General features: G+C 41.7%; 1 protein-coding gene across 7 annotated transcripts; it reads right to left on the bottom strand.

Moving 5' to 3' along the window:
• Positions 1-1851: 1851 nt before the first annotated feature.
• On the bottom strand, positions 1852-25278 carry LOC142502727 (alpha-1,6-mannosyl-glycoprotein 4-beta-N-acetylglucosaminyltransferase-like). 7 transcript variants are annotated; one of them, XM_075614105.1, is made up of 6 exons: positions 20365-20793; positions 16646-17146; positions 13872-14145; positions 13056-13195; positions 12671-12812; positions 1852-7963 (listed from the first exon to the last, which is right to left on the bottom strand). In XM_075614105.1, the coding sequence occupies exons 4-6, from the start codon at positions 13155-13157 to the stop codon at positions 6819-6821; spliced, it is 1389 nt and encodes a 462-aa protein (XP_075470220.1). In that variant the 5' UTR covers positions 13158-13195; positions 13872-14145; positions 16646-17146; positions 20365-20793; the 3' UTR covers positions 1852-6818. The 7 variants fall into 7 exon arrangements, with proteins under 7 accessions (XP_075470220.1, XP_075470224.1, XP_075470223.1 ...); XM_075614109.1 differs by lacking the exon at positions 13872-14145 and having other exon boundaries at positions 16646-16748; positions 16913-17146; positions 20365-20673; XM_075614108.1 differs by lacking the exons at positions 13872-14145; positions 20365-20793 and adding an exon at positions 24535-25276.
• Positions 25279-25682: the final 404 nt, after the last annotated feature.

Genomic DNA, 25682 nt, shown 5'->3' with positions numbered 1-25682 from the left:
CAGTGTTCACTTGAGTGGCCATCGTCTCGACGGGGGTAACTGGATATATCCTACCTAACCGTTGTCCTTGGTCAATGGGCATGGTGTAAGGAGAGATGTTTTGGATAAACACCTTGATATTCCCCAGTAGTGAGGACTTCCATTCTCGTACTTCGGGAACAAGCTTGTAGCTGCGGTTGGCGTCTTCCTCTGCCGTACTCTCTAGAGAGAAGAGATGATCGTCGTCGTCTCAGCCCGGATAGTAGCACACTGCGTACATGATCCTCACTTCCCATGGTGGAATCTCGGTCAATCCTTGGGTATGATTAAACAGGTACCCATATCCATCTTGTGCCGATATTTTGCAGCACTCTTCACTTAGTGCAAGATGAATTTGTAGGGCAGAGAGGGGTAGTTCGTCGACCTCTTGCAGGTACGCTCGGATGATCACCACATCCGTGTTGGTTCCCAATATGATCGTGGAGCTTGGGTGTTCTTGGGGCATATCAGAGCCTCCACATCCATGGTGTGAGTCTTGCCAGTATTCAGCTGTGGTATTTCCAGCCGAACCTTCACCACGCTGTCGATGGGGTAGTCCTCATTGCTGAGTCCCCACAACTTCATCTTGTCCGCCGACTGCAAGGGCAGGTGTTTAAGATGTTTGTCATAGAAAGGCCGGTACACAATGGTCACTTGGGACCCGGTGTCCAGCAAAGCCGATGAATATATGCCATCCACGAGAACGCGTATGCTTGCTGCCAGCCCCACACGACTAAGGGGTCTATGCAGAAAGCTCCGGGAAAAAAATCTGCTGCTTGTTTTGATTCACCATTTTTTGGCGTTTGGATTTCACGGTATGCAGAAAGGCCCGAATCCCTGTGAGAGCAACTTTTGTAAACATGGTGATTAGTCAGTGGAGTGATCCGCATCAGCGGGAACAAGAGGAAATGGCGTTGCATGTAAATGGCGGTATTTTTTTTTGTTTTGCATTGTGCGCGACTCGCAAGATCTTCAATTAGTTGAGCGTCCTATTTAAATTGTGTATTATGGTTAATCTTTCTCTGTGTTTGGAGTAGTGAGTGAGAGGCAGACAGAGCTAGTATTTGTGAGGATTTGAGATTGTTGTTATATTTGGATTGGATTGAATTGTGATAGTGTTGTCTTGGGTTAAATAAAAAAAAATTTGTCTTGTTAGTTTGAAAGTGTTTGAGTGTGTCATTTTGTTTGTGAGTGTTAGAGGTATGGAAGGGAGGAGTGGGAGTAGGCTTGTGAGTGATGGTGGTGTCACTGCTGTGGTGGTAGGGTGCCTGGTGGTGGGGTGACTGGTGGTGGTGGTGTGGCTGCTGGAGGTGAGAGTGCAATTCTCCAGCCCTCTCTTGAATTGAAAGACGGAGAGAGTTGTCAGCAGGAAACGTCAGTGGTTGGATCTGGACAGGAGAATACTATTGCCAAAAAAAGGAGTGTAGAATTTAACGAGGAGGAAAACAGAGTCCTCGTGACTTGTATTTTGGAGCATTATGATCGTCTGTTTGGTCATTTAGTAGGTAAGAAATTAATTCTCAATTAATTTCACTATTTATCTTGTAATCAATTATATAATTAGTAGTCATTCACATAGAACTGACATTAACATAGTCATTGTGTATATGTACAAACATGTTATATTATAGTGTTAGCATCCATGTTACAAATAGATGCACTGTACAATATTATTGAAATATTATAGTTACATCTATATTAATTGTAGATGTATGCCTACAAATAGTTTCTATATACATGTGCTTAACATACACTCTGGCAAACATCATCTCAAATAAATGTTAGCCGAGTCCACACATTGACATTTGAAACAAACATAAATTGGAAGATATGTCCATGATCAAGTTTATTTTATTGTATATTTAAAGGAAAGACATCGGCATTGGTGAAGAGGGAATTGTGGGAACACATTTGAGTGTCTGTATCTGGCTGTGGGAATAAAGTTCGAAGTCATGATAATTGTCGCAAGAGGTTTGACGATATCAAAAGGAAAGTGAAAGACAAATTACAAAAACAACATTTACATGCTTCAGGCACAGGGGGCGGACCATCTGCACCCAATTTAAGCCTGACTCCGTGGGAGTGCAAGATTGCCGCCAATCCAGGTTGAAGGATTGCCAGGGGATCTTGATATCGGGGTGTATGATCATCCGTTTTCCCCAGGTAATTATTTGTGTTGATGAGAAAAAATTTCATTGTAATACAGTTTGGTTGTTGTTTTCACAACTCTTTCATCAATTATTAATAATCAACAATTAACTATGTCATTACTTAATAATACATGTCAACATTATTTTGTCATCGTTTCATATTTATTATGATTATAAATGTACACTATAACCCACACGTTCATACATTTATAAATTATTATATGATAATATATTTACATAAATGGAGATACTTCATTAGTTACATACAAACATTCTTGCCATGTACTATAAACAGGTGGTGATTTTCACACTTAAATGAATTGTAATATTTGGATAGGTGATACTTTAATAATGTTAATGTTTCATGGAATTAAACGTTCATATGCTTGCTTGGTAACAAATACATTTATATACTCCACAGTGTGCCCAGCATCCCAGCTCGGATCAGATGTGCCCGCAACTGCAGCCCAGGTCACCTCATATATGGCATCCCCTGCATCCCAGGAGTCATTACCATTAATTGAAGGTGATCCCCTCAATTAAGACTATTATATAATAGTGTAGCACCTTCTATGCCATAAGTACACTTGCATATGACCTTGTGACATTTTCAAGTGTGACTGAAATAGACAGACTTTGGACTTCAATACTAATACACATGTGAAGTAGCAGCAACATATAAATAGTGTTGTTGCCTTAAATCAAGCACATTCATTATGAATTTACAAAAATGTTAGATAATTTCATGCATGTCACATGAATTAGTTTGTTTCTATGTGGCTAAAATTAGTGATGCCCAATTGCCCATCATCCATTGACTTCACAATGTTATTTAGTGTCAAATAGAACTTAGTATTGCACATTGAATCAGTAGGCATTGGAACAAGTAACTGTGATGGTCATTAAATGTATCAATAACTTAATGTTGTAGTAATTGGATTTTTTTGGACAGATATGTGACCTGGGTGAGATAATATCCATCTCTCTAAACATGAGTACTTTTGGGATTTGGGTGAGAGAACATCTATTTCCATGCACATGCGCATCACTGCGATTTGAGTGAGCGTGAGAATGTTTATTTCTCTGCATATGCGCATCACTGCACTTTGAATGAGGTGATATTTATCTCCCTACGCATGCGCGTTAATGTCAATCTCCGCGCACATGCGCATGACTATGACACGAGTAAGAGGACATCTATCTCCCTACACATGCGCATTGTTGTGATCTGGATGAGAGAATGTCTATTTCTCTACACATGCGCATTACTGTGATCTGTGTGAGAGGATTTCTGTTTCCCTGCACATGCGCATTACTTTGATTTGGGTGACTAAACGTCTATTTCCCTGCACATGCGCATTTCTGTGTTCTGAGTGAGAGAATGTCTATCTCCCAGCACATGCGTACTGTCGATCTGGGTGAGAGCAGGTTTATCTCCATACAAATGCGCATTTGCATATGCGCGATATATTACCTCGGTGTCTAAGCTTCCATCTATTTCTCCTCGCTATTATAGATCAAGTTATGATTTTACCCTTTGTCAGTTATCAGTGATTATGGCTCTACGCATGCGTACTGTTTCAAATGTAGACACATTGAGTATATTATCGCACGCAAGCGCTGTTTGAACTACTAATTATGTTACCATGGCAACCTATCCCATTTATATAGCTCTGCTTACCTGTATTTGCAAAAATGTCCCTGACGAAGCTCCATGGCTGGAGGGAAATGTGTGTAGGGCACGCAATGACATCATCAGCTTCCGTTATGGAGCTGTGTTAGCTTTTAGTAAAACAAGTATTTCAGTGTCTGGAGCATTATGAGCTATCATATTATATCATATTATTATATTAAGATAGGAGACTTTTGAGGTTATTAGTTACCCTATGCTATCCAGTTCAAGTAGGCAATAGCAAGTATTTTTGGTATATTTGATGGCCTGTGGCAGCTCTGATTCATGGTAGACTGTCAGCTTGGACTCACAGTATACTGTGTGCCCTGGTTTATATAATTGGGGGCCATTATACCCATCTATATCTAGCCTGCACTTTATATATTAATCTTGAGGCAGGATATTGCATACTTAGCCACCCTTTACAGCCTGATATATAATTGGTTCTTATTACATCCATCTTGCCTACACCCTATATATACTGCAAGGCAGCATACTGTATACTGAGCCATCTATTACAGCTTTTGCTATCTCTGCTTGTGCAGGGGTGTGCTACTTTGGCTCTCTGTTTAGGGGCATTTTACAACTTATACCTCGCCTACATCCAATATATATATATATATATATATATATATATATATATATATATATATATATATATATATTATATATTATATATTGGAAGGTAGTATATTGCTTCTACCTTCTTTTCTTTCCCCCTTTGGCTTTACAATAGGGGAGATATGGTATAATTTTTCATTTATTATCTACACCTATTGTCATTAAAATCAGTATTGATTAAGTTCCATATTCAGTCTACTTTCCACCCCAATATTCACTAGGTGTATTATTGTGTAATCTTGCTCTGGCTCCTTGATGGTACTGTATTTCCATCTTCACTGAATTACGCCATTTACCTCCTATCTCAGTAAACAATATTATTACATCTGAGTGGACTAAGGAGTTTATGTGCATATCGTTCTACTATTGATTGATTTTTTTATTTAATGTTATACTCACAATCGTTAATACATGTTTTAAGTAAATATGATTAAAAGTTATATTTTAAAAATTGCAAGTGGTGTGCATTTAAGTGAATTTCTTTCAGAGCACACAGTCTAGTGTGCTCACCACTTTACTGATTCACTTTCAGTTCACAGTGGCATCCACTTATTATGATTTTCACTGATTATTTCACTTATTATTATGGATTCTAGTTGATCACTCCTTATCCCCAATCCTTTTTGTTCTCAATATTGGTGTGAACACAATTAGTAAAAGTCCCAATAGATAATCCAAATAAAAAATTAGTCCAAATACAAGTCTTTTCAAAACATCTGTAGTTGTGATTCCTCGTCCTTCTGATGTCATGCTGCTACCAGAATCCTTTGATTGCGGCTGTAGCGATCTCCTGCGTCTACTGGACTCCAGTGGCATCCATCCACCGGGCCAGGATGTCTAGCGCTAATCCACCTCCCCCGGCTCCTAATATGTCCTCCTTTTTTCAGCAGGTCAGGTGGAAGGGTTCCCTTCAATCTGGGTCTCGCGATTCCATTGGGTGCTTCGATCAACTGTGCAGGCAATATTTAGCAGTTTTTAAATTGATGCAGAAGGATGCAACTATAGTGGCTAAAACAGGTCAACCCAAGATGAGCTCTGGACTGATGCGGACGGCCAACAGGGCAGGCCACATATCTTCATGTACCAGGGCCATGTTCAATGTTTGGAGATAGGCCTTCCCTTTCGTTTATCCCTTTCTTTTTTTGTCCTCCTCCTTTTACCTGCCTTTATCCTCTCCCCATCGCATTCGCATGTCACGAAACATTTGATGCTGTAATCTCAATGCTTTATTTTGTTTCCCCCCCCAATAGCAAAATATGTCATTGTGACTTCATGTTCTCTATTCCTTCTTCTGTATTCCCAAATGTTATGCTGATATCATGTTTTTTTTTTTCCTTTCTGTACCCCATAAAAATCTCAAAATAAACAGTTGGAAAATAAAATGGAGCGCTGAATAGCATATAATGACCAGCTACACTCCTATCAATAAAAACTTTAGTCCAAAAGTTTCAATGTCAGATAATAACTGTACGGTTAATATATGAAGCAAGTCCTAACTACCCTTAAAATAATCATATTGATTATTAAAACAGTTATTACCCGACATCACAACACATTAAAGATTATAATTAATTGGGGTGTAGATGCCTGGCCTTTTAAAGGTCCTTCTACATGTGACATTATTAAGGTCAGTGAGGGCTCAGAAACCTGGATTGAGGTAGATATGAGAAACAGACAAAGATCTTTTACATTTTGTTTCTAGAAGTCTTAACAGCTGTGGTCACGGATCACCATTGGTCATAGATTGCTATGGTGGTGGTCCCTGAAACCCTTTAAAATGTGGTCCTCATTCCCAGTCTGGGTACCTTTCAGTAGGTCAGTGCTAGTTGGGGGGACAGAGTGGATTACTGCTTTAAGTAAGTATTGTAGGCATCCACACAATTATTATCATACTGGTTCATGAGATGCAAAACATTGAGAAGCTCTGCCATTGAGGAGTCCAACTGCTTTCCTGTTCTCCAAGATTTCTGCTTAGAAATTGAAGTTATTCTGCAGGTATAGATCATGATTTATGAATCATCTGAAGACACTTCTGCATATCAAAGTATTAAGGTCCACGGGTTTAAATGTCCTTGATCTGTGGTTGAGTTCTTGATTGAAATATGGCTTTTGAATAAAGCATGAGAGGGACTCCAATTGTCTATAAACCACATCTGTCTTGAAAACCATACCAAAAAAGTAGTTGACAGCTCCAAGTACAATGGTGGTCCACTTAAATATCTCATGACCAATCAATACAACCTCAAGATACCTACTGTAGATGCTCAGTGTGAATACATTGCACCTCAGTGTTTTTGCAAAACTGACGGTCATTTTGGAACCCGATTGACTTGCTCATTCTGCCAACAATGGCTCACCTAGGTGCCTTGCTTAGTCCAGACGTTTATGCTTTGGATGATCAACCACTCATTTTGGCTTTGGGTCACGTATATCCGGATACACGCCACAGGGAAGGTAACCATATCCTCCAAACCTTTCTTCTCAAATCTCCCCTCCTCAAAGCTCCCGATTTGGATGTAGTTGGAACAGTCTTTTCCATTCTTATCTTGCTGGTTGCCAACTTCAAAGCGCCCCTGGTGTAGGGAATCCATCTTCCTTTCCTCTGATCCTGTCCTCACCGAGACCCTGGCAAGACGTACCGGTTTTTGGAAGGCTATGGTAAAATAATTTCCAGCTGCAGGAGATTTGCCCCAGAAATATCCATCTGCGCTGCCATAGGCTCGGCCGGGATGGTAGCTCTCGAAACTTGGGATACTGGTGAACACGTCAGCAGCTGGATTATCAGGAATGTCAAAAGAATCCTCTTCAAAGTCCTCATCTTTGAGCCGGTTGACCATTCCCTGGAAAGAGGAGAGCAGCCCGATGTGTTGGAACAAAGATGGCTTGAACCGGAGTACATCTTTCTGGGTCAAAAGCAGTCGGAAGTGGACTAGGAGCCAGTCGCAAGGCATCTCCAGGTAGAAGGTGAACAGGAACTGTGCAAGCTTGGGCAGGTCTCTAGACTGGTAGAGCTTACCAATATATCCCAGTTTGGAGAATTCAAGAGTGACCCAGTACGATCCCTCCTTGGAAGTCACCACTTTTTTGATGGCCGTGAAGAAGGACTTGGAGCAACGGACGTCATCTTCAATCATCAGATAGTAGGTAGACAGATTGGAGCAGAAGTTAATCAGGAAGGCATAGTCAACATTCTGCTTGGACCTAAACTTCACCCTGTCTTCTGGGTCATTGTAGTTTCGCTTAAGACCCTCCAAGGGCGGATAGAGTTCCTGAGGTGCGTGGATGAGGAGGAGGCACCCCATGACTATATGTTGGCTGAACTTTCTAGAGATATCCTCCGACACATGGGCATTCCACTCCATGTCCAAGTCAGCGAGATGGACGACAACTACAATTTCCTTCAGCTCCTCTTCACTGGATTGATGGAATATGGATCTCAGAGTCTCCACTAGGTAGTTCCCGCCCTTCCTTTTCACGGAAGACAGTCCAATTGTGAGGTATTCTGGAAAAGACAAATATGGGGTGTCTTGAGGGAATTCTACATAGGTGATGCATAAGGGTGGGTAGAGGAGGCAGTGTTTGGTTGTATGTAGGGGGTAATATACCTCTTTACACGTATGTGAATGGGGTACACACAAACCCAGAAACATGGACTTGCTGAATAAAGACAATTTATTGTGCGAAACAGATCCAACGTTTTGGCTACAAATAACAGCTTTTGTCAAGGTGAGGGCTACAGGGCATACAAATATTAAACATATATATACCAAAACCAATTACTTACCCTGCCATGCTCCATTCGTTGCCTCGAGTTGACGTTGCCCTGCGTGACTTCAGAACGTTGACATCACCACGTACAAGACAGAGATGCCAGCCGGCGGTCGTCATGGCCACCGGAGACGCCAAGAAAGAAGCATCTCCCGCCATCATGGCAACGAGGATACCAAAGTGGAGGGCAGGGGAATCCCCACAGTGTATTGTGCTATAGAAAAAGTAACCATACAATACATATAAGTGAGTGTGACAAAGTAGGATGTGAGAATCCCCACAGGGGAAGCAGCTCATCATCTCTACAAATACAGTATTAAAAAATCACATATAAGCATAAAAAAACTGGGTTATATACTGAGAATATTAATAAACATTACTAATGAGGAAAATTTTTAAATAAACAAGGTATCGCTGTTGCTTGTATTCCATGAGATTAAATTCAAAATAAGGTGAGAAGGACAAAATGAACCCTACTGAAAGGAGACAAAATTATCTCCTATCAAGAAACCATTTTAAATGTAATTGCTTATTGAGTCTCCCACCATTACTAGTTTGTAATGTATGGATCCAATAAGCCTCTATTCTGAGGAAGGATGTATCCCAATCAGGGGCCCCGTGTCTAGGTGGTATGGTCTCTATACCCATAATCCTAAATGCGGAAACAGTATGTCTGCATTCTAAAAAGTGCTGAACTAGAATGGTGGGCTCTGTGCCCTTTTTAATCACACTAATATTGTGATCAATATACTCACTTTATTTTGAATGTAATCTCATGGATTTCAAGCAACAGCGATACCATGTTAGTTATTTTTCATTTGAAATTTTTCCTTGTTAGTAACTTATTAACATTCTCTGTATATGATCCAATCTATTTTTTTAATGCTTATATGTGATTTTTTTTTTAATACTGTATATGTAGGTGTTGAGCTGCTTCCCCAGGGGGGATTCTCTCCTCTTACTTTCAGTCACACTCACTTATATGCAGTGTTCGACAAACCTATACATTTGCACGCCCCGGGCGAGTGGATTTAACATCGTGGCGAGCTCCTATTGGCCCAAGCAGCACACATGTGGTACTAGGTGGCGAGTAGATTTTTTCGGCGAGTAGATTTTTTGGTGACTTGTCGACCACTGCTTATATGTATTGTATGGCTTCTTTTGCTATAGCACAGTGCACCATGGGGATTTCCCCGTCCTCCGCTTCGACATCCTCATAGCCATGACAACCGCCGGCATCTCCGTCTTGTACGTGGTGAAGTCAGCGTTCTGATGTCACGCAGGGCGACATAGGCTGCTGGCTGCGGAAGGAGCATGGCTGTTATTGCTGTTATTTACAGCCAAAACTTTGGTTCTATTTGGCACAATAAATAGTCTTTATTCAGCAAGTCCGTGTGCCTGTTTCTCTCTTTATCTTCTCTGATGATTTCTCTAGGACCTCAGGATTCCCTTCTGATATGGAGAACCAGCTGATGAGTATCCTGTGATATTTTACAGTGTAGACTACAAGGTCTGATCAGAGAAGATCAGGAAAGGGTCCCAAATAGCTGCACTCTTCCTAATAAAATGTGAGACAAAACCATGGGGGGATGTTACTGGTTTTCAGACGTGACTATAATAGGATTAATTGGGGAGATTGATCAGGAACTGCCTCAATGGGGAGTGGCGCAAAATAATAAAATGTTATTTAACATATATAAGACACAAGGTGTGTACATTATTTACAAAGTGAATAAAAACCTCGGTGATGAGGATCAAGCTAGCCGAATTGCAGAATTAGTGTAACCAGCTATTTGTGTGTTGATGTATCATACGTGTGCATGAATGCTGGAAATGTAGATCTACAATTATTAATATAATTGTGTATATACCACACTTGCTTACGGCATATCAAATCAGAGGTAGATACTGCTACCGAATGACTAATAGCTGGGTGGTCTTAGATGCGAACCACGGCAGCAAACAGCAGTATCTAGCTGTTACACATTAGAGTTGGGGGAAATCCCCTTCAGTATACTACCAGTATAATTTTCACTGGATACGCAGCAAGTCTTTGTTGCTAAAGTGCAACACTGTATCAAGCATATATCAACTGAAGCTGTTCCCAAGAGACACAGTATTGACACACAGTACTCAATGCTATTGAAATGATTCAGCTTTCTGTGCACATAGCAAAAACGGCACACATGCAGGCTTTTCAAATTTATAACCAAATCTAGTGTGCCAAAGTACTTTGCCCCACATAGTAATTAAGTGCATAGCTCAGATACTGTCACGGGAGACCAGTGCTTACCTTACGAAAATATACCTGGATCCTTTGATTGACAAAACGTGAGATAAAATAAATGGTATTTATTCACATGAGAAACACACACAGCTTGATTTACAAGATAACACCGGTAGATCTCCTCCTATATAGCCAATTTTGTAGGCGTAACAGGACATAGGTGTAATCCCTGTTGTTAATTGTATATTATTATTAGCCCTTGAAGTTATCAAGTTCGGATCAAGAACGAGATAAGATGGATTTATCAGTTTCCATCCCTTTATTACGTATAGATTGTACTAAAATGTTGCGGTCGTGGCTAGAGCTTCCAGCCGAAAAGAGGACCAGGAAGCCCAGGTGTAGATCCTGGTCAGGGTAAGCCTTCCGAAGCAGGCGCCCTGCACCGATTTTAGCCTAATTTTCACCCCCAGAGCCCCAGTAAGTGTGTTTTTTGTCTGTATTTTGTGTATTCATTGTGTGTACGCAGGTTTACCTGAATAAACTACATTTTATTCCACTACTTTGTTTTGCCTAGTGAATGATCCCGGTATAAAAGTGTTAAAGGTCCTGGTCTCCTGTGACAAAAGTATACTATTAAAAGTTTGTTTTATATAATTAGAAAGGCAATCAACCTACAATTACATACTGTATTAATTGGAAGCCTAATATATCCTCTTAATTACACCAATAACTATTTTGAAATGAACTGAACTAAAGAGCTAGCACACTTCCATATCCCTGCCGAATTGCTAAGACATTGTACAAAATGCGTTGGATACCAGAGATTGCAGCCACAGAGGAACGGAGTATAAAAAAAGAACGCTAAAACAGAGAAAATAAGAGTGAAGCAGGAGAGAAGCAGTGAGTAAAAGAGAGCAGGAAATGGCTGCAGCAGCAATCCTAGACACCACCCACGGAGACCCCTAGACCTCACATCGCTCAGACTCTGTAAGGCACCCCAGAGGCCAATTAAGTGATGAAATACATGCTAAGAGCCAAAACATTGTAAGTGTATAAGGTTACTTTGTTTCCTAACATTTCTAAAATACACTACACCAAAAGACTGGGGCCATGGTACTGCAGACCGTGCGGAAGCGTCCACATGCTGAGCGAACAGACTGCCTTAAGGCAATGTTCACGTCCATGCGGCGTGCGGGGGCGTCTATGCGGAAGGAGGAGGGGGCGCGCGTTGCGTGAGAAATCAGTTAAGCTGATTTCTCAGTACGACAGACAGGTCACGTGAGCGGTTCGCTCAATGAGGGCGAACCAGCTCGGAGACATCACTGGCACGCCCCTAGACACGCCCACAGACGGCGTGTGTACCATGGCAAAAAAACGCACCCGCTTCAAGCGGGTGACGTCACGGCCGCGCACGCCTCCTCGGGAGAAGGCACTATGGACCTAGCCTAAGGCTCGTTCTGTCTGTGCTTTTTTTTCCCAGTTAGTACTTGTCAAAACATCCAACGCAACAGCACAGAGGGAATCCCTCAGAAACAACTAACACTTAACGTTTGTGTACAAATTGAGCAAATAGAGAAAATTTTGAATAGCAGGCACTTGCATACATGGAAAATAATTTGACACTACAATTATCTGATTACAATATTTTTCTGGGGTGTGGTTGAATCAATATTAGTACCGTACAAATTAATATTGAGAGTAATACTACCCACTAATATATTTTTGAAGATTTTAGAATAATATTTGCTATTGTTAGCGCTTCAAATACTCTTTCTTTATTCTTTTATAACAAAAAATAGATTGTAAGCTCTATACGGCAGAGACTCATTGTGCATTCAAAATTCTATGTGCAGTGCTGTGTACACTGTCAGCGCTATACAAGAAAAACATTGTTATTACATGAGTTTCATCTAATGTGAGAGATGTCTGAGATTTAGAAATATACAAAGTCCACAAAAAATACCTCACATTGACCCCAAAAGATTAGTTTATTGATAAGGACACTGCCTCAGACATGGATGTCTCCAATTCTATTCCACATGTCAGCTGTTTACGTTTAATGTACTGCATCGACTGTACATTGTTAGCGCTATCTGAGAAAAATATACTAATAATAAAAGCCTTGAGTTAAGGAGATCTTGAGGGATCCTACGTTTCTCCTTGAGGTCATTGGAGGACCTACATTAACCTTATAGGGTTGCACGCCATACTCACTCCTGCTTATTGAGGGGAATCCTGCGAGATACAGGTAGGAGGTATTGATAGGAGCTGACGCATTCCACAGTTCCTGGAACCTCTGGTAGTTCCCGGCAGAGCGCAGCTCTTGCAGAGCTAGATCCCGAGATAGGCTTGTCTTCTGAAGGGACAGAGAACAGGGAGGAATGCAAAGTGCTCCACAAAGAGGTAGCTGTAATGCAGCACATGCAAAAGGACATACACAACATAGGACATAAGCAGCACAAATATAAATCATATACAGGATATAGCTAGGATATAGCTATACACAGCACACACAAGACATATGCAGCATACACACGAGACATATGCAGCACATACATGGCTCACATTCACCTTATTCCCTATTCCCTCTCACACTCACAGCTATGTTGTCTTCGTCCTCCCTCATTCTCAAGCTGACCAACAGTAACAGTATCAGACATGATACACTGACAGCCACATTCTTCCTCAGTGAGCATCTCATCTCTGCTCCTCCTCAATCCCCAGAATGAGACTGTATTCCTGTGAGACCAAAGAAGGGAGAGGACAGTGATGTGTTTAATGACATAAATTCTTCTGTCTACCCCTTCTGTATCTAAAGCCCTCTCCCACCTAAAACCTATCTCACTCATTGGCCCATGCCTCGAGAATGCTCTTCCCCTCAGTATCCGACTAGCACCCTCTCTTTCCACCTTTAAGGCCCATCTTAATACCCACCTCTTTAACTAAGCATATGGGTAGCTCAATGGATACTACACACCTCATAGATTGACCGTGGCCCCTTGAAGACACACTTATTAGAACACCCTCCTAGTGTCTCACCCTGTACATTCTTCCTACTTACCACTTAGATTTTAAGCTCTTCGTGGGCAGGGACTCCTTATGTCTCAAGTGCTTATTCCCATTATGTGTTATATTATTATGTCACTTGTATTAATGAGAATATGGTGAGTGTAGTGCTCAACAAATGAAACTAGTTCCATCTGTAGAAGATAATTAAATCATGAGTAAATGTCCAGATGAAGATGGAGTGTCCCCAATATGACAAGATGAATGAACTGGAAGGGATAAGTGTCTAGCGGAGCCTGCATGACATCCACAACTGTATACACTTCAATAAATACCCAACCAGATAGTAAATATATAAAGGATAATGTCCATTGTGTACAGGAGATAATAAGGCACTGCGGCTCTTTACCTGTACATTCCATGGGACACTCATCATCCGTGGTGTGCAATCCATCCGGTGTAAATTCAAGGTGATAGGTACACCTTGATAAAGTGCTGTTGCATGAAACGCGTAGGTGCGTTCATGTAGTCCGTTTTTACTGTATGTCAAGCTTGCAATAAATTAATCATTTCTTCAGTTTGGAGTTGCCTGGCTATTTTTCCCTCTCTGGATACCAGAAGCAGGATTTCTCCGGCTGTGCTCGTTCTACGCCCACTATCACTTGTATTAATGCTCTGAAGCGCTATGTACATAGATGGCACATATAAAGATATACATACATACATAAATGGTCCCAATAAACACGGCCCTGTCATTAGTTCACTTTCTTCCTATTTGGGAGTGACAGTTTAATCCAGTAAACATGTAACTATCTATAGGTCACTTTGCCTGTATGTGAAACTGAACCTTTAACCTACGGCTCTTAAACTGGTGACTCATGGGCCAAATGTAATCCATGAAGGGCTTTGATGTGGCCCTTGGAAACTCTGGTCCTGCTATATATACATATATATACATATATATATATACATATACACACACACACACACACACACACACACATATATATATATGGCGGGGTTGCAGACCTGCCTAAGACATGCAGATGAGCATACAGCTATATTTGCATATATATATATATATATATATATATATGTATGTGTGTGCATGTGTGCATGTGTGCATGTATATATATGTTTTAAGTTATGGTGGGTGAAAAAGGCAACAAGAAACCTCCACCGTATTGCATATAACAAATAAAAAGATCACTTGTGAGCACATTCACATGTCTTAGGCAGGTCTGCAACCCCGCCTTTCACCATTATCCCCAGCATACAGTGCTTCCACTGCAGCAAGGGATTCTGGGGAATGACATGCAAATGAGCACACAGTGTGTCACCTTTTGTCTGAAAATCCATTGTTACATGAAGCCCATGTAAGCTAATGCTCGCTGTTAACACAGCTTTAAAGCACAGCATGGGAATCAGATGCAAAACCAGAGAAACCATTCACAGGCATGTTTCACCCTTAATGGGTATCATCAGTGTGAAGTTTGTTGTACTGCTGTGGAGTTTTCTTGTTGCCTTTTTCACCCACCATAACTTAAAACGTGATGGTAAACCCTACTGTCTTGAAAATGCAAAGCCTGCAGTACAACCAACTTCACACTGATGATACCCATTAAAGTTGAGTAAACTTAACGTGATTTGTAACCGGCGCTAACCACACCCAATCTGTGATTAAATAGTGCACGGAAATAAAGTAAAATTCAAAAATATTGTGTCAAGGTGATCTCTGATCAAATTCTCAACCTTCCAGGAATTTGTACAGATTCCTTTCAATAGTTGCTTGTCCGGGATGGGAAGGGAGCGAAGATAGCAGGGATACACCATGAAAAATAAAATAGAAAGCATACAATAGTGCAATAAAGTTTTTTTCAATCTGGATATAACATATAAATCTTGGCTCTGTAGCAATGCCTACTTACAGCAGGTCAAAAAGTATATCTCATTGATCTACACAATTGGTAGAAAGGTGTCAGGATCTTCGAGAAAACAGCCTTGGTTTACAGCATGGAATGTCAGCACATTAGCTCGGACATCAGGAGATGTTATGGGATGAAAGTCATGCAAAAGAAAGGCAGACCATGGTGTAGATCGCACATGAAATTTATATATAAAAACAACAAAAGAACTTAGGAATCGTACTCACAATGTGTACATGTTCAAAGTTCACATAGGCTTTTTACTTGAGGCAAAGGAGTGCCGGCTCAGTGTGGAACAGCTCACCGGGGATCTTCTCCTTAACTCACAGTAGACCGGGTGGAAGATGGCGTCTGACGTCACATCCGCTGTGAGAGTGACGGCTTCCGGTCTTGGAGGGGAGCGGTGGGGGAACTCGGCAACTCAGGGAACCTGAGACTGCAGCAGGGAAAGGAGAGATCACAGCTCAGAGCTACTCTTTTCACTGAAGGCTCCTGAGTTGCCGAGTTCCCCCACCGCTCCCCTCCAAGACCGGAAGCCGTCACTCTCACAGCGGATGTGACGTCAGACGCCATCTTCCACCCGGTCTACTGTGAGTTAAGGAGAAGATCCCCGGTGAGCTGTTCCACACTGAGCCGGCACTCCTTTGCCTCAAGTAAAATCCTATGTGAACTTTGAACATGTACACATTGTGAGTACGATTCCTAAGTTCTTTTGTTGTTTTTATATATAAATTTCATGTGCGATCTACACCATGGTCTGCCTTTCTTTTGCATGACTTTGATCCCATAACATCTCCTGACGTCCGAGCTGATGTGCTGACATTCCATGCTGTAAACCAAGGCTGTTTTTCTCGAAGATCCTGACACCTTTCTACCAATTGTGTAGATCAATGAGATATACTTTTTGACCTGCTGTAAGTAGGCATTGCTATAGAGCCAAGATTTATATGTTAGATCCAGATTGAAAAAAACTTTATTGCACTATTGTATGCTTTCTATTTTATTTTTCATGGTGTATCCCTGCTATCTTCGCTCCCTTCCCATCCCGGACAAGCACCCATTAAGGTTGAAACATGTTTGTGAATGGTTTGGATTGTTTTGTTTTTATATATATATATATATATATATATATATATATATATATATTTTTTCAGAAGAGTGACCTAGGCGCAGACATATGGGGAGAAGAAAAGAGAAACAATCATAGGGTAGTATATCTAAATGAGGATATCCAAAAGATTTTAAGATATGCACTTACAGTTAGGTCGATTAATATACGCCTTTAGTCCACTTCAGGGGCAGGGAACACAGCTTGGGGTTCTTGTCTCATCCAAAAGAAGATCCCTCACACTCTCTGGTAGCTGCAGCAACAGGATCCCCTGGTTATTTGTAATTAACCTAGATAGACAGCTTCCATCTCAGAGATGGTTCCCATTTAGGGGACAAGGCAGGGAGAGAGGGGCTACATAGTGTAAAATCGTTTAATAACAATACTTATAAAATACCTTACAGGTAAAGCACTCACACTTTGTAAGTGGGAAATGCGCAGTTGAGAGTATTATAACTGAGTCTCTCACACTCAGTACTACACCGAATCCAGCACCGGCGTTCACCCGCGATCACTTCCGCATCATGTGGTCATCACGTCATCGCGTAGTCTCGCGGGATCTCGACTCTACTGCCGGCTCCGTGGTGGAAATTCAGTCTCTCACTGGATCTTTCACTGCTAGCGTACACCCTACGCATTTCTCCAATGTGGCTTCATCAGGGGTTGTGTAGGGAAAGTTAGTATTAAAGTTAGTATTAAGGGTTTACACCTCTCTGTGTGTGGTATTTCAATTAGAAGTTTTAGTTTGATTTGACATTTGTTTTAAGTTGCGCTGTTTGTATCTTGTCTGATATATATATATATATATATATATAAAAAATAATATATATATATATATATATATACACAACATGAGAACCAATCCAAAGCCGTAGGCTTACGTGTATCTATGTTTTGAATACAACTTTTTTGGATTAACCCCGTGCAGTTTGCTGTCCCTTTACTGGTCTTTGGATTGGTTCTCATGTTGTGTGTAGCTTTATGGGACTAGCATCTGCCTTTTGCCTTATTTCAGTGTGCTGACTGACCTCGTTTGGACTATATATATATAGTCCAAACGAGGTCAGTCAGCACACTGAAATGTATATATGAAGTGTATATATAATACACGTCACAGTTTTGCAAAATGTTGAAATAAAAATGTTCAGGTCTTATAAATGTATCTAAAATTACATTCCAATAAGCCTTTTTATTCCTAGATGTTTTCTTATCTGGCCCATTTGTAGACCTGGTTGTAGAGCCCAACCTATTAAACACATCATGGTCATTAGATCACTTTGCTTTTTACATGGGATTGACCCTTTAACCCAAGGCTCCAGATAAGAAAACATGACCCATTTTGCAACCATTTATAATATATGTACCATATATATTTACATTGCATTACCTTAACTTGCAAGTAAGTTTGTGGAAAAAATTGCTCCTGCTAATTTTAAACAAGTTGCTTGGGCAGCTGAGTCACAGTGGCACCAGTTGAAGAGCCATGCTTTAACCCACTAAACATATTACTGACATTAGGTCAGTTTACTCCAACATGAGACTGTCCCTTTAACCCATTAAACATGTTACTATTATCAGATCACATTAGTGCTATATGGGACTGACCCATTAATATGGCTGTGTAACCTCTGAAGTGTCAGATATGAAGTGTCTGTGGAGTTAAAATAGGAGTTGAATTAGACGTGAAGAGTAGAAGAAGAACTGGACTGCACTTCGTCACCTCTTCAACTGTGAGAACGTAGCTTTCTAAATGCTCTGACAATTTGTATAAATCTACAGACTAACTTTCTAAGCTGCTGTTTCTACCTTCAGTGCCCTCCCAGGTCGAATTTTGACACCTGTATTTTCCAACTCCTATTCTTCTTATCCTCCAATACCTGTGAACTCTCACCTCCTAACTTTCTCCCTGCATCTCATTAAGCCCTATCTATTGCTGTCTCTGTTTGCAGTTTCCTCACTCCTTTGTAAACTTTTCTGTTCTCTCCAACTTCCTCAGTCTCCTGCTATCCACGTTTTCATTTCCCCTCCCCTCCACCTATGCTTGTACACTGCACCACTATTTACACACCTCTTTCCCAACCACTTCTACACCCCTCACTAAAAAGCACTCCCATAAATTCTCTCTCTCAATGTTGTTAACCATTAATACCGACACACCTTTAAACTCACCTCTTAAAAGAAACATCCCAATAGGCTGCACTCATGGCTACTGTCCCACACCCGCAGTCACTCCTAACAACCATTGTGGCCAAGTACTGCCATCTACTGCACTTATTCCCTCACCTGCTGTCTCTGTAAATCTCACAACATATCATTGAGATTGTAAACTCGACAGGGTAGGGATTTCCTTTCCTATTGTCTGACTATGCTGCGATTATTGTATTATAATACCCTGTACCGTATTGACTTTGTAAAGCGCTGACTACACTGCTGGCGCTATATAAATAAAGATATACATACTACATCAAGCACACCATATCTTAACCTGGATACCTACATTACTGTTTTCTGCTGCCCGCAGGTAAACACTCGTCACGAGAGAACTCTTATTGAGAAAGCATTAAACCTACATATATACCAACCGAATCTCGTGTATAAAATAGGAAAAAGTGCTGCTTTATTCCATATTTTATACGTGTCTTTAAGGGATATTGGTAATCCCATTGCAGTACAAACACCCACTACTTATATTTCCTGCATATTCTGCATAGTCTAACTCCTTCAGCACAAACACTTATGTACAGTAAATATACCATCAGAATCTATGGATATCTCCAACACCTGACATTCCCTTAAAAAAACAAAACAGTGGTACAGAGCGATGTTCAGATATTAAGCTAGAAATCTCTAATTAAATTCCCATTCCTGTGCAAAGTGTTTGTTTTAAGTGTGGTCAATACAAATAAAAACAACCAGTGGTCTGTATTTAAATCCAGTGATCCCAACCCTGTTTGTTAAAAGCAACAACATGTGAAATCGTACGTTTTTTTTTTAATTTATTTTTTAAATCAGTTCTGTAGTATTAGATAATTGTGACTTTTTTTGTTTTGTTTTTATTGAACTCAAAGTAATTCTTAATGAGTTTTAAAGCATCCTTTGATTTTTAGAGCAAGTTTTAACACACCTCCCAAGCAGTGCAAGATACTTGCGACACATTTCTGTTTGGGATAATTTGTTAAAATTGTTCCCTGCAGTTTGCGCTGTAACTGTAACAATAGATAATGTTACCTTAGTAATATAAAGGATACATGATAGCTGCTGAGTTACACTGACTGAAGCAGCCTTTATGTAAATCACACAATCAGAAGATTGACAGATTTATAACAGGCGCACCAAACAATTACCAGTTTAGGTAAGAATGTAGAATTATACATTGTCACATGCTTTGCATATTCAAATAAGAAAAAAAAATTGAAAGTAGTATTGCTGCTTTAATAGGGTACAGTTATATGAACCTCATTTTACACTTTATGCCGTCAAACTAGAAAAATATTTATTGTATTTATAAAATGTTTTACCAGGAAGTAATACATTGCGAGTTACCTCTCGTTTTCAAGTATGCACTTTTTACCAAAATTCCACTCTTTGGAAATAGTTGCAGATTTACTGTAGGAGCTAAATTAAAAAACAGTACTGTGCCTCATGACACAAGATCTTAAACCCCTTAAGCAATAGGAAGAAGATTTACAGACGTTACATTACTTCCTTTTATGGCCAAAATCTGGCAGGAAATACAATAAAAAAAAAAAAACACATCTCGAAAAGCAGAAGTCAAGTTAGCAGATAAAAAGTTGTTATCCTACCTATGATATAAAAAATAAGACCCGATCCTGGATTCAACAAAATTGATGTAAAAAAGGAATACGTACTTTTATAAATATATTTTTAGGTCCACTTTTTTGTGTGTAACATCAGTGGGTAGTTGCTAAATGAAAAAGCATTGGTGCTGCCAGGTCCGGGGATCGCCTCAAACCTTCCCGGTAATTAAGGACACAGTGTGTACAGTATCAAAGTGCAGGTTTTATTCCTCCATGTGCTTTTCTGTTCTTATTCCTGCGCTCGGCTTGCTCTTATTCTTACTGCTTTTCACTTTACAGTCCTCACTCTAGGGGGGGGATAGGCCTGGTAGAGGAAGAGAGGAAGAGAGGAGGAGTGGAGGGGGGAGGGAGCTGGGAGATTAAAAACAACCAAATTAAAGGAGGTGCTAAAAAGCTCCACTGACATAAATGACAGTGATGTGTTTAGTGGTGAATAAAGGGTACAGAAAGTCCTACAGCAGTGAAGGACTAAAGTGACCCTAATGACAGTGAGACGTACAGTATAATGGGTTATTTAGCCATGTTCAATTTCAGGGTATTAGGAGCGTATTGAGAAACTCAACATCATTATACAGTGCAATGCATTCATTATCAGTGTATAGAAATACTGTGAATCATTAAACAATGCAACTTGTTCATTATTGCTCTATACAGATATTCATTATACAGTGCAGCGTGTTCATTATCAGCATATATAAGATACCCTGTATCATTATACAGCGCATTGTGTACCTTATCAGAATATAAAGCTACTAAGCCTCATTATACAGCACAGTTTGTTAATTAGAACTTTATAGAGATACACATTATCTTTGCACAATTAGGGGGTCACACTAAATTAAATATAAAACCAGGACTGTCTGAGCCTATCCCTGATAATCTGGAGTCAAAAAGAGGTCACCCTTTATTCGATATATAGGACAGTACTTTCTGAGCCTGTCCATGATCATCTGCAGTGAGGACATGAGGTCATCCTACATAAGATACAATACAGGACTGGCTGAATTAATATGTAACTCTATAATATGTAGTAAGGAGGTCACTCTACATTAGATATAAACCAGGACTGTTTTAGACCGTGCTTGATAATCTGGATTAATATGGTCACCCTATATTAAATTTAAACCAAGGACTGGAGCAAATTGTACGTCACGGAAAGTGTGTTTTAAATAAACACAGTGGTTACATTTCCAAGCCACAACAGTGTCAGTTCATGGTGTGTGTACATTTGCCTACAAAGGGAGTTTAATACGTCAAAGTTATGTTAACCCTTTTTAACTCTTCACACTCCGGAATCGCTGACGCTGTACTTGGATGGATATTGGTGAAATCTCAGATTAATCTAACTAGGACTGGGCTGCTGGCATTTTTATAGGGTTAAGAGTCCTATCTCTAACATACCCAGCCAATTCTCCCGTGGGAACAACTTTTCCCACCTATCCCAGACTTGCTAGTAGCTCACAAAAAGGGCAGAAGTTGCTTCACGGTTTGCTAAAAGCATGCGCTAACTTGACACCTAAACTGCTTAGCATACCGAGCCCAACCCCTTACCTGGCGACAGTAAGTCTAGGGTTTGACTACCAACTGTTGATAGCCCATACTTCGCAATAATCCGTCCACCCCAACACCTCGTGTCTCTGAGGCTTTTCAACCCCGGACTTCTCTAGACATTGGGGCACCACCTTAGCAGGGTGCCCTTTGAAGTGCAGAGATAAAAAATCCCTCAGCTCATTCATCCATAACATATGGGCATGTTAATGGATTCATTGCCGGTCTGGCAGGAAAAGGTTCCTGCCTGTACATTTAAAAACACCATTACAATAGTTTATTTATAAATGTATGTTCTGCATATGCAACAATTATAAAACTTATATGTATGTTTATTGTTTCTTTTACCTAGCTGCATTCCAAAAATTAGAGTGCTAGCTCTTTCCTAATGCAAGTTATCCACTTAATTGAAGGGGCTCTGTGATGTGGGTTGCGGTTTGACCAATAATCGGTCTGGGTTACAAGTCGGCATACAATGTATCCGTCTTCGCTTTGATCGGTAACCGCAGACACGCGCCACCAATTCAGCTTAAGTGGATAATGAGACGGCAGGATACTATGTATCAAGAAGGCACTTCAGCTAAACCGCAGACCACTTATTCAATTGACTTTGCGGTTTCAACATCTGTGGTCTGGAAAGTGATACCTAGCTTTAATACAGCTACTTACTCGCTGGCACACTTCTTCAATTTAGCGCTTGGCACAGCACTAGAAGCTCCCCCTGGACCGTACCTATCAGTTAGCCGAAAGGGCCACGGCCCAGTTAAACACCAATAACAAGAGGAGGTACGATCATAAAGTTCGCTATCGGGAATTGCAGCCTGGAGACACTGTTCTCTTACGTAATTTGGGGATTCCTGGCAAGCATAAGTTAGCCGATCGATGGAGAGAAGGATATTTTGAAGTAGAGTCCCAGATGCCGGGCCTCCCTGTGTATCGCATACATGACATCAATGGCAGGTAAAAGGTTTGGCATCGAAACCATTTGTTGCTCATACCACAAGTGGCTGATGTAGGCTCAGAACGAGAGACTGACGTAGACAACTCTGAGCCCAACGAATCTACGGACACTCCCAGTCCTATAACAGAGAGCGATTCTGAACTCAGGGACACAACTGCTGCTAACCAAACCAGAGACTGGAGGGCACCTCCCGAAGGAGCAGCGGGTAATGGGCATGAGCCCCAGGAACCCTCATCCATGGCGTCTGTCGGACGTCCTCTCAACCCCAGCAGCCCCAGCTTTGTACCTAACAGAGACTTTGTTCCGGCGGATTCACCTGTTATTAGAGAGACGGGACCTCAAGTCCCAGAACCGCTCTCCTCTGAGGAAGTTACAGAGACTGAGACTCGTCGGAGTCAAAGAGTAAGGCGTCCACCCACTAGAGTGGTTTATGATCAATTAGGGGCACCCCACTATCAGTCTCAGCCGCAGGCTAAAGCTAAGCTGGCCTCCGTTATTAACATGTTTGCTGAACTATATAATATTGTTTAGAGTTATGTGTTAAGTTGTACAAGGTTACTCTGCATTTTTATTATATAAATGTGTAACGCTGTCCCCCAAGCGGGAACATTGATATTTTCACCAGGGGGAAGATGTAGCCAGGTCCGCAGTCTGTCCCCTGTGGTTGCGCCTCTCCCCTCCCTACCTCCGCTGCTGCATGGGTTAGTGTGGGTGGCGACAGGTTTGCCAGAAGCTCCGGTTGCCCTGTCTGCAGGGTGCCGCCATCTTGGGCAGGTTGCATGTGAGCGAGGAGTGCCAGGAGTCGCGGTGGTCAATTGAGGGTTGCGCATGCGCAGTGTACAGCGCGTACGCGGAAGCCCATAGAGATAGGTTCCGTGGGGACTACATGCCCCATAGTGCTCCGGGGCAAGTGTATCACGTGATGCCAGGGAGCCAATAGTGCAGCTAGCTTAGAGAGACAGGAGACATACTTCCGCGGGCCGGAAGAGGAGGGGTCAGACGGAGCTGGAGTAAGATAGGGGTAAGAGGTGTGTGCAGGGGTCTGTGACCCTCTGCACGATATGACAGATCAAATATGAGCAGTAAACATTGTGTATATATGCAATATAGGTCACCAAATCTGGTATGTATCACATAGGCTTCTAAGTAACCACAGTAAATAATTGCAAAGTATACAACCGTGCTCTTTGTTGCTCCTAGTGCTCGATTGGCTACAATAGTATCCAGCAGGGATAGCTCTGCTCCACGATTGATACCGCTCACGGACGCCCACTAGTCACTTGTTTTTCGGCGTAATTATTCAAATATTAAAAGGTTTATTGTTTTGTATTTGTGGATGTCACCATTATATATTTTTTGGCTATGTGACATTTGTTGGTGGATTTACTCTAGACATTAGTCTTTCAGTGGATATTGGTATCCCCCAGTACGTTATTTATTACACCTGGGACCTATCTGGTTCATACTGTGGATACTTATATCTTTTTATGTATTTACCACACTTGTGTGTTATGTGATCAGGACATACGTTCGTCTATTTAGCCGGAGTGATACCTTTTATCCTACATAGGATACATCTCAATATGATATGAGCATTAGGACTAGCTAAATAGTTGTGTCTTCAACGTGACACTTTTTAGGGCTTAGTTTCATCTATACTTATATTTCATATGCCTTGATCTTTCACACGAGTCTGGTACCAATTTCCTTACCTTGAGTGCAATTTATAGGAGACTCCTGTGACCTCTTGTCACTTTTTTCTGTTGCTATATATTCATTTCTCCGTGCACCAGGTTTCTTCTTTGCTTCTTTTATTTTACCTGTTATTATGGTTTGAGCAGTGTCCCACTCTCTTCTTTTCAATTGTGGTTTGGGACCAGACCACTGAACTAAAGCAGAGACTGTCTTCAAAGTGGGATCATCCGGCTGGATACCATCCCAAGCGGAGGAGAAAGCACACCGGAAGACATCGCTGGATCGTGGATCCCAACTGATCCTTGTCAGCGCGCCCGGGTCCTGGAGTGCCCGGCAGGCACCATTACAGCAAGTGCACCAACTTTGACACATTCAAATAGTGGGCCGCGCAATCACACACTGTGGGTTGGCTGTGGGCATTGCGGGACATTGAGGGACTGGGATTCTCAGGACAAGGTGTGGGTTACATGGTGGTGGGATACAGCCCTGCGAGGTGCCTGGGTAGTTGTACCTTTAGTTGTTAGAGTATAAGATATTAGAGCATAAGGTTTATGTGTGCCAGTAAAGGCCTTCCTATTTTACGGAGTGTGTGTTTATTATTGTGTCCTGTGAGGGGCTCCTCCCACTACTTGGGATCCCTCTCAGGTGGAGGCGCTGCACCAAAGTATAAGTATATCGCCCCAGGCTCCCCGTGGCGGAGGCCCCGCTGCACGCGTCCGCACGGCTGCCTTGCTTGCTGGCGGCGCATGCAACTCACTGCACCGCAATTTGCAATCTGCAGTGAACTGTGATGCGCGCTGGGGGGCATTGCCAAATGGGTCGGGGGGCAGGGGCAATGACGAGGGGGGGGGCGAGGCCGTCCCATCTGCCGCCCCCTCCCCCGGGCTGTGCAACACACACACTTCCCCCCCAACCTTTTGGAGGGAGAGCTATGCACGGGAGAAGGGGGGAGAGGGAGGGAGAGCCATGCACGGCTGCCTCACAGACTTCCCTCCCAAGCCGCCTCCCTCCCGTAGCTCCTTCCTCCTCCCCTCATTGGCTGACGCGTGCACCACGTCACGCGTCAGAAGCTTGCAGCACCGGCCGGCTGACGCGTCACAGCACGCAGTCAGCCACGTCGGAAGGAGTCAGAGGGGACCTCTAGACTGGAGAAAAGGGGCTGGTT

This window comes from Ascaphus truei, chromosome 9 (genome assembly GCF_040206685.1).
Source record: "Ascaphus truei isolate aAscTru1 chromosome 9, aAscTru1.hap1, whole genome shotgun sequence".
Taxonomy (NCBI): Eukaryota; Metazoa; Chordata; class Amphibia; order Anura; family Ascaphidae; genus Ascaphus; species Ascaphus truei.
This window is presented reverse-complemented; position numbering and strand designations above follow the sequence as displayed.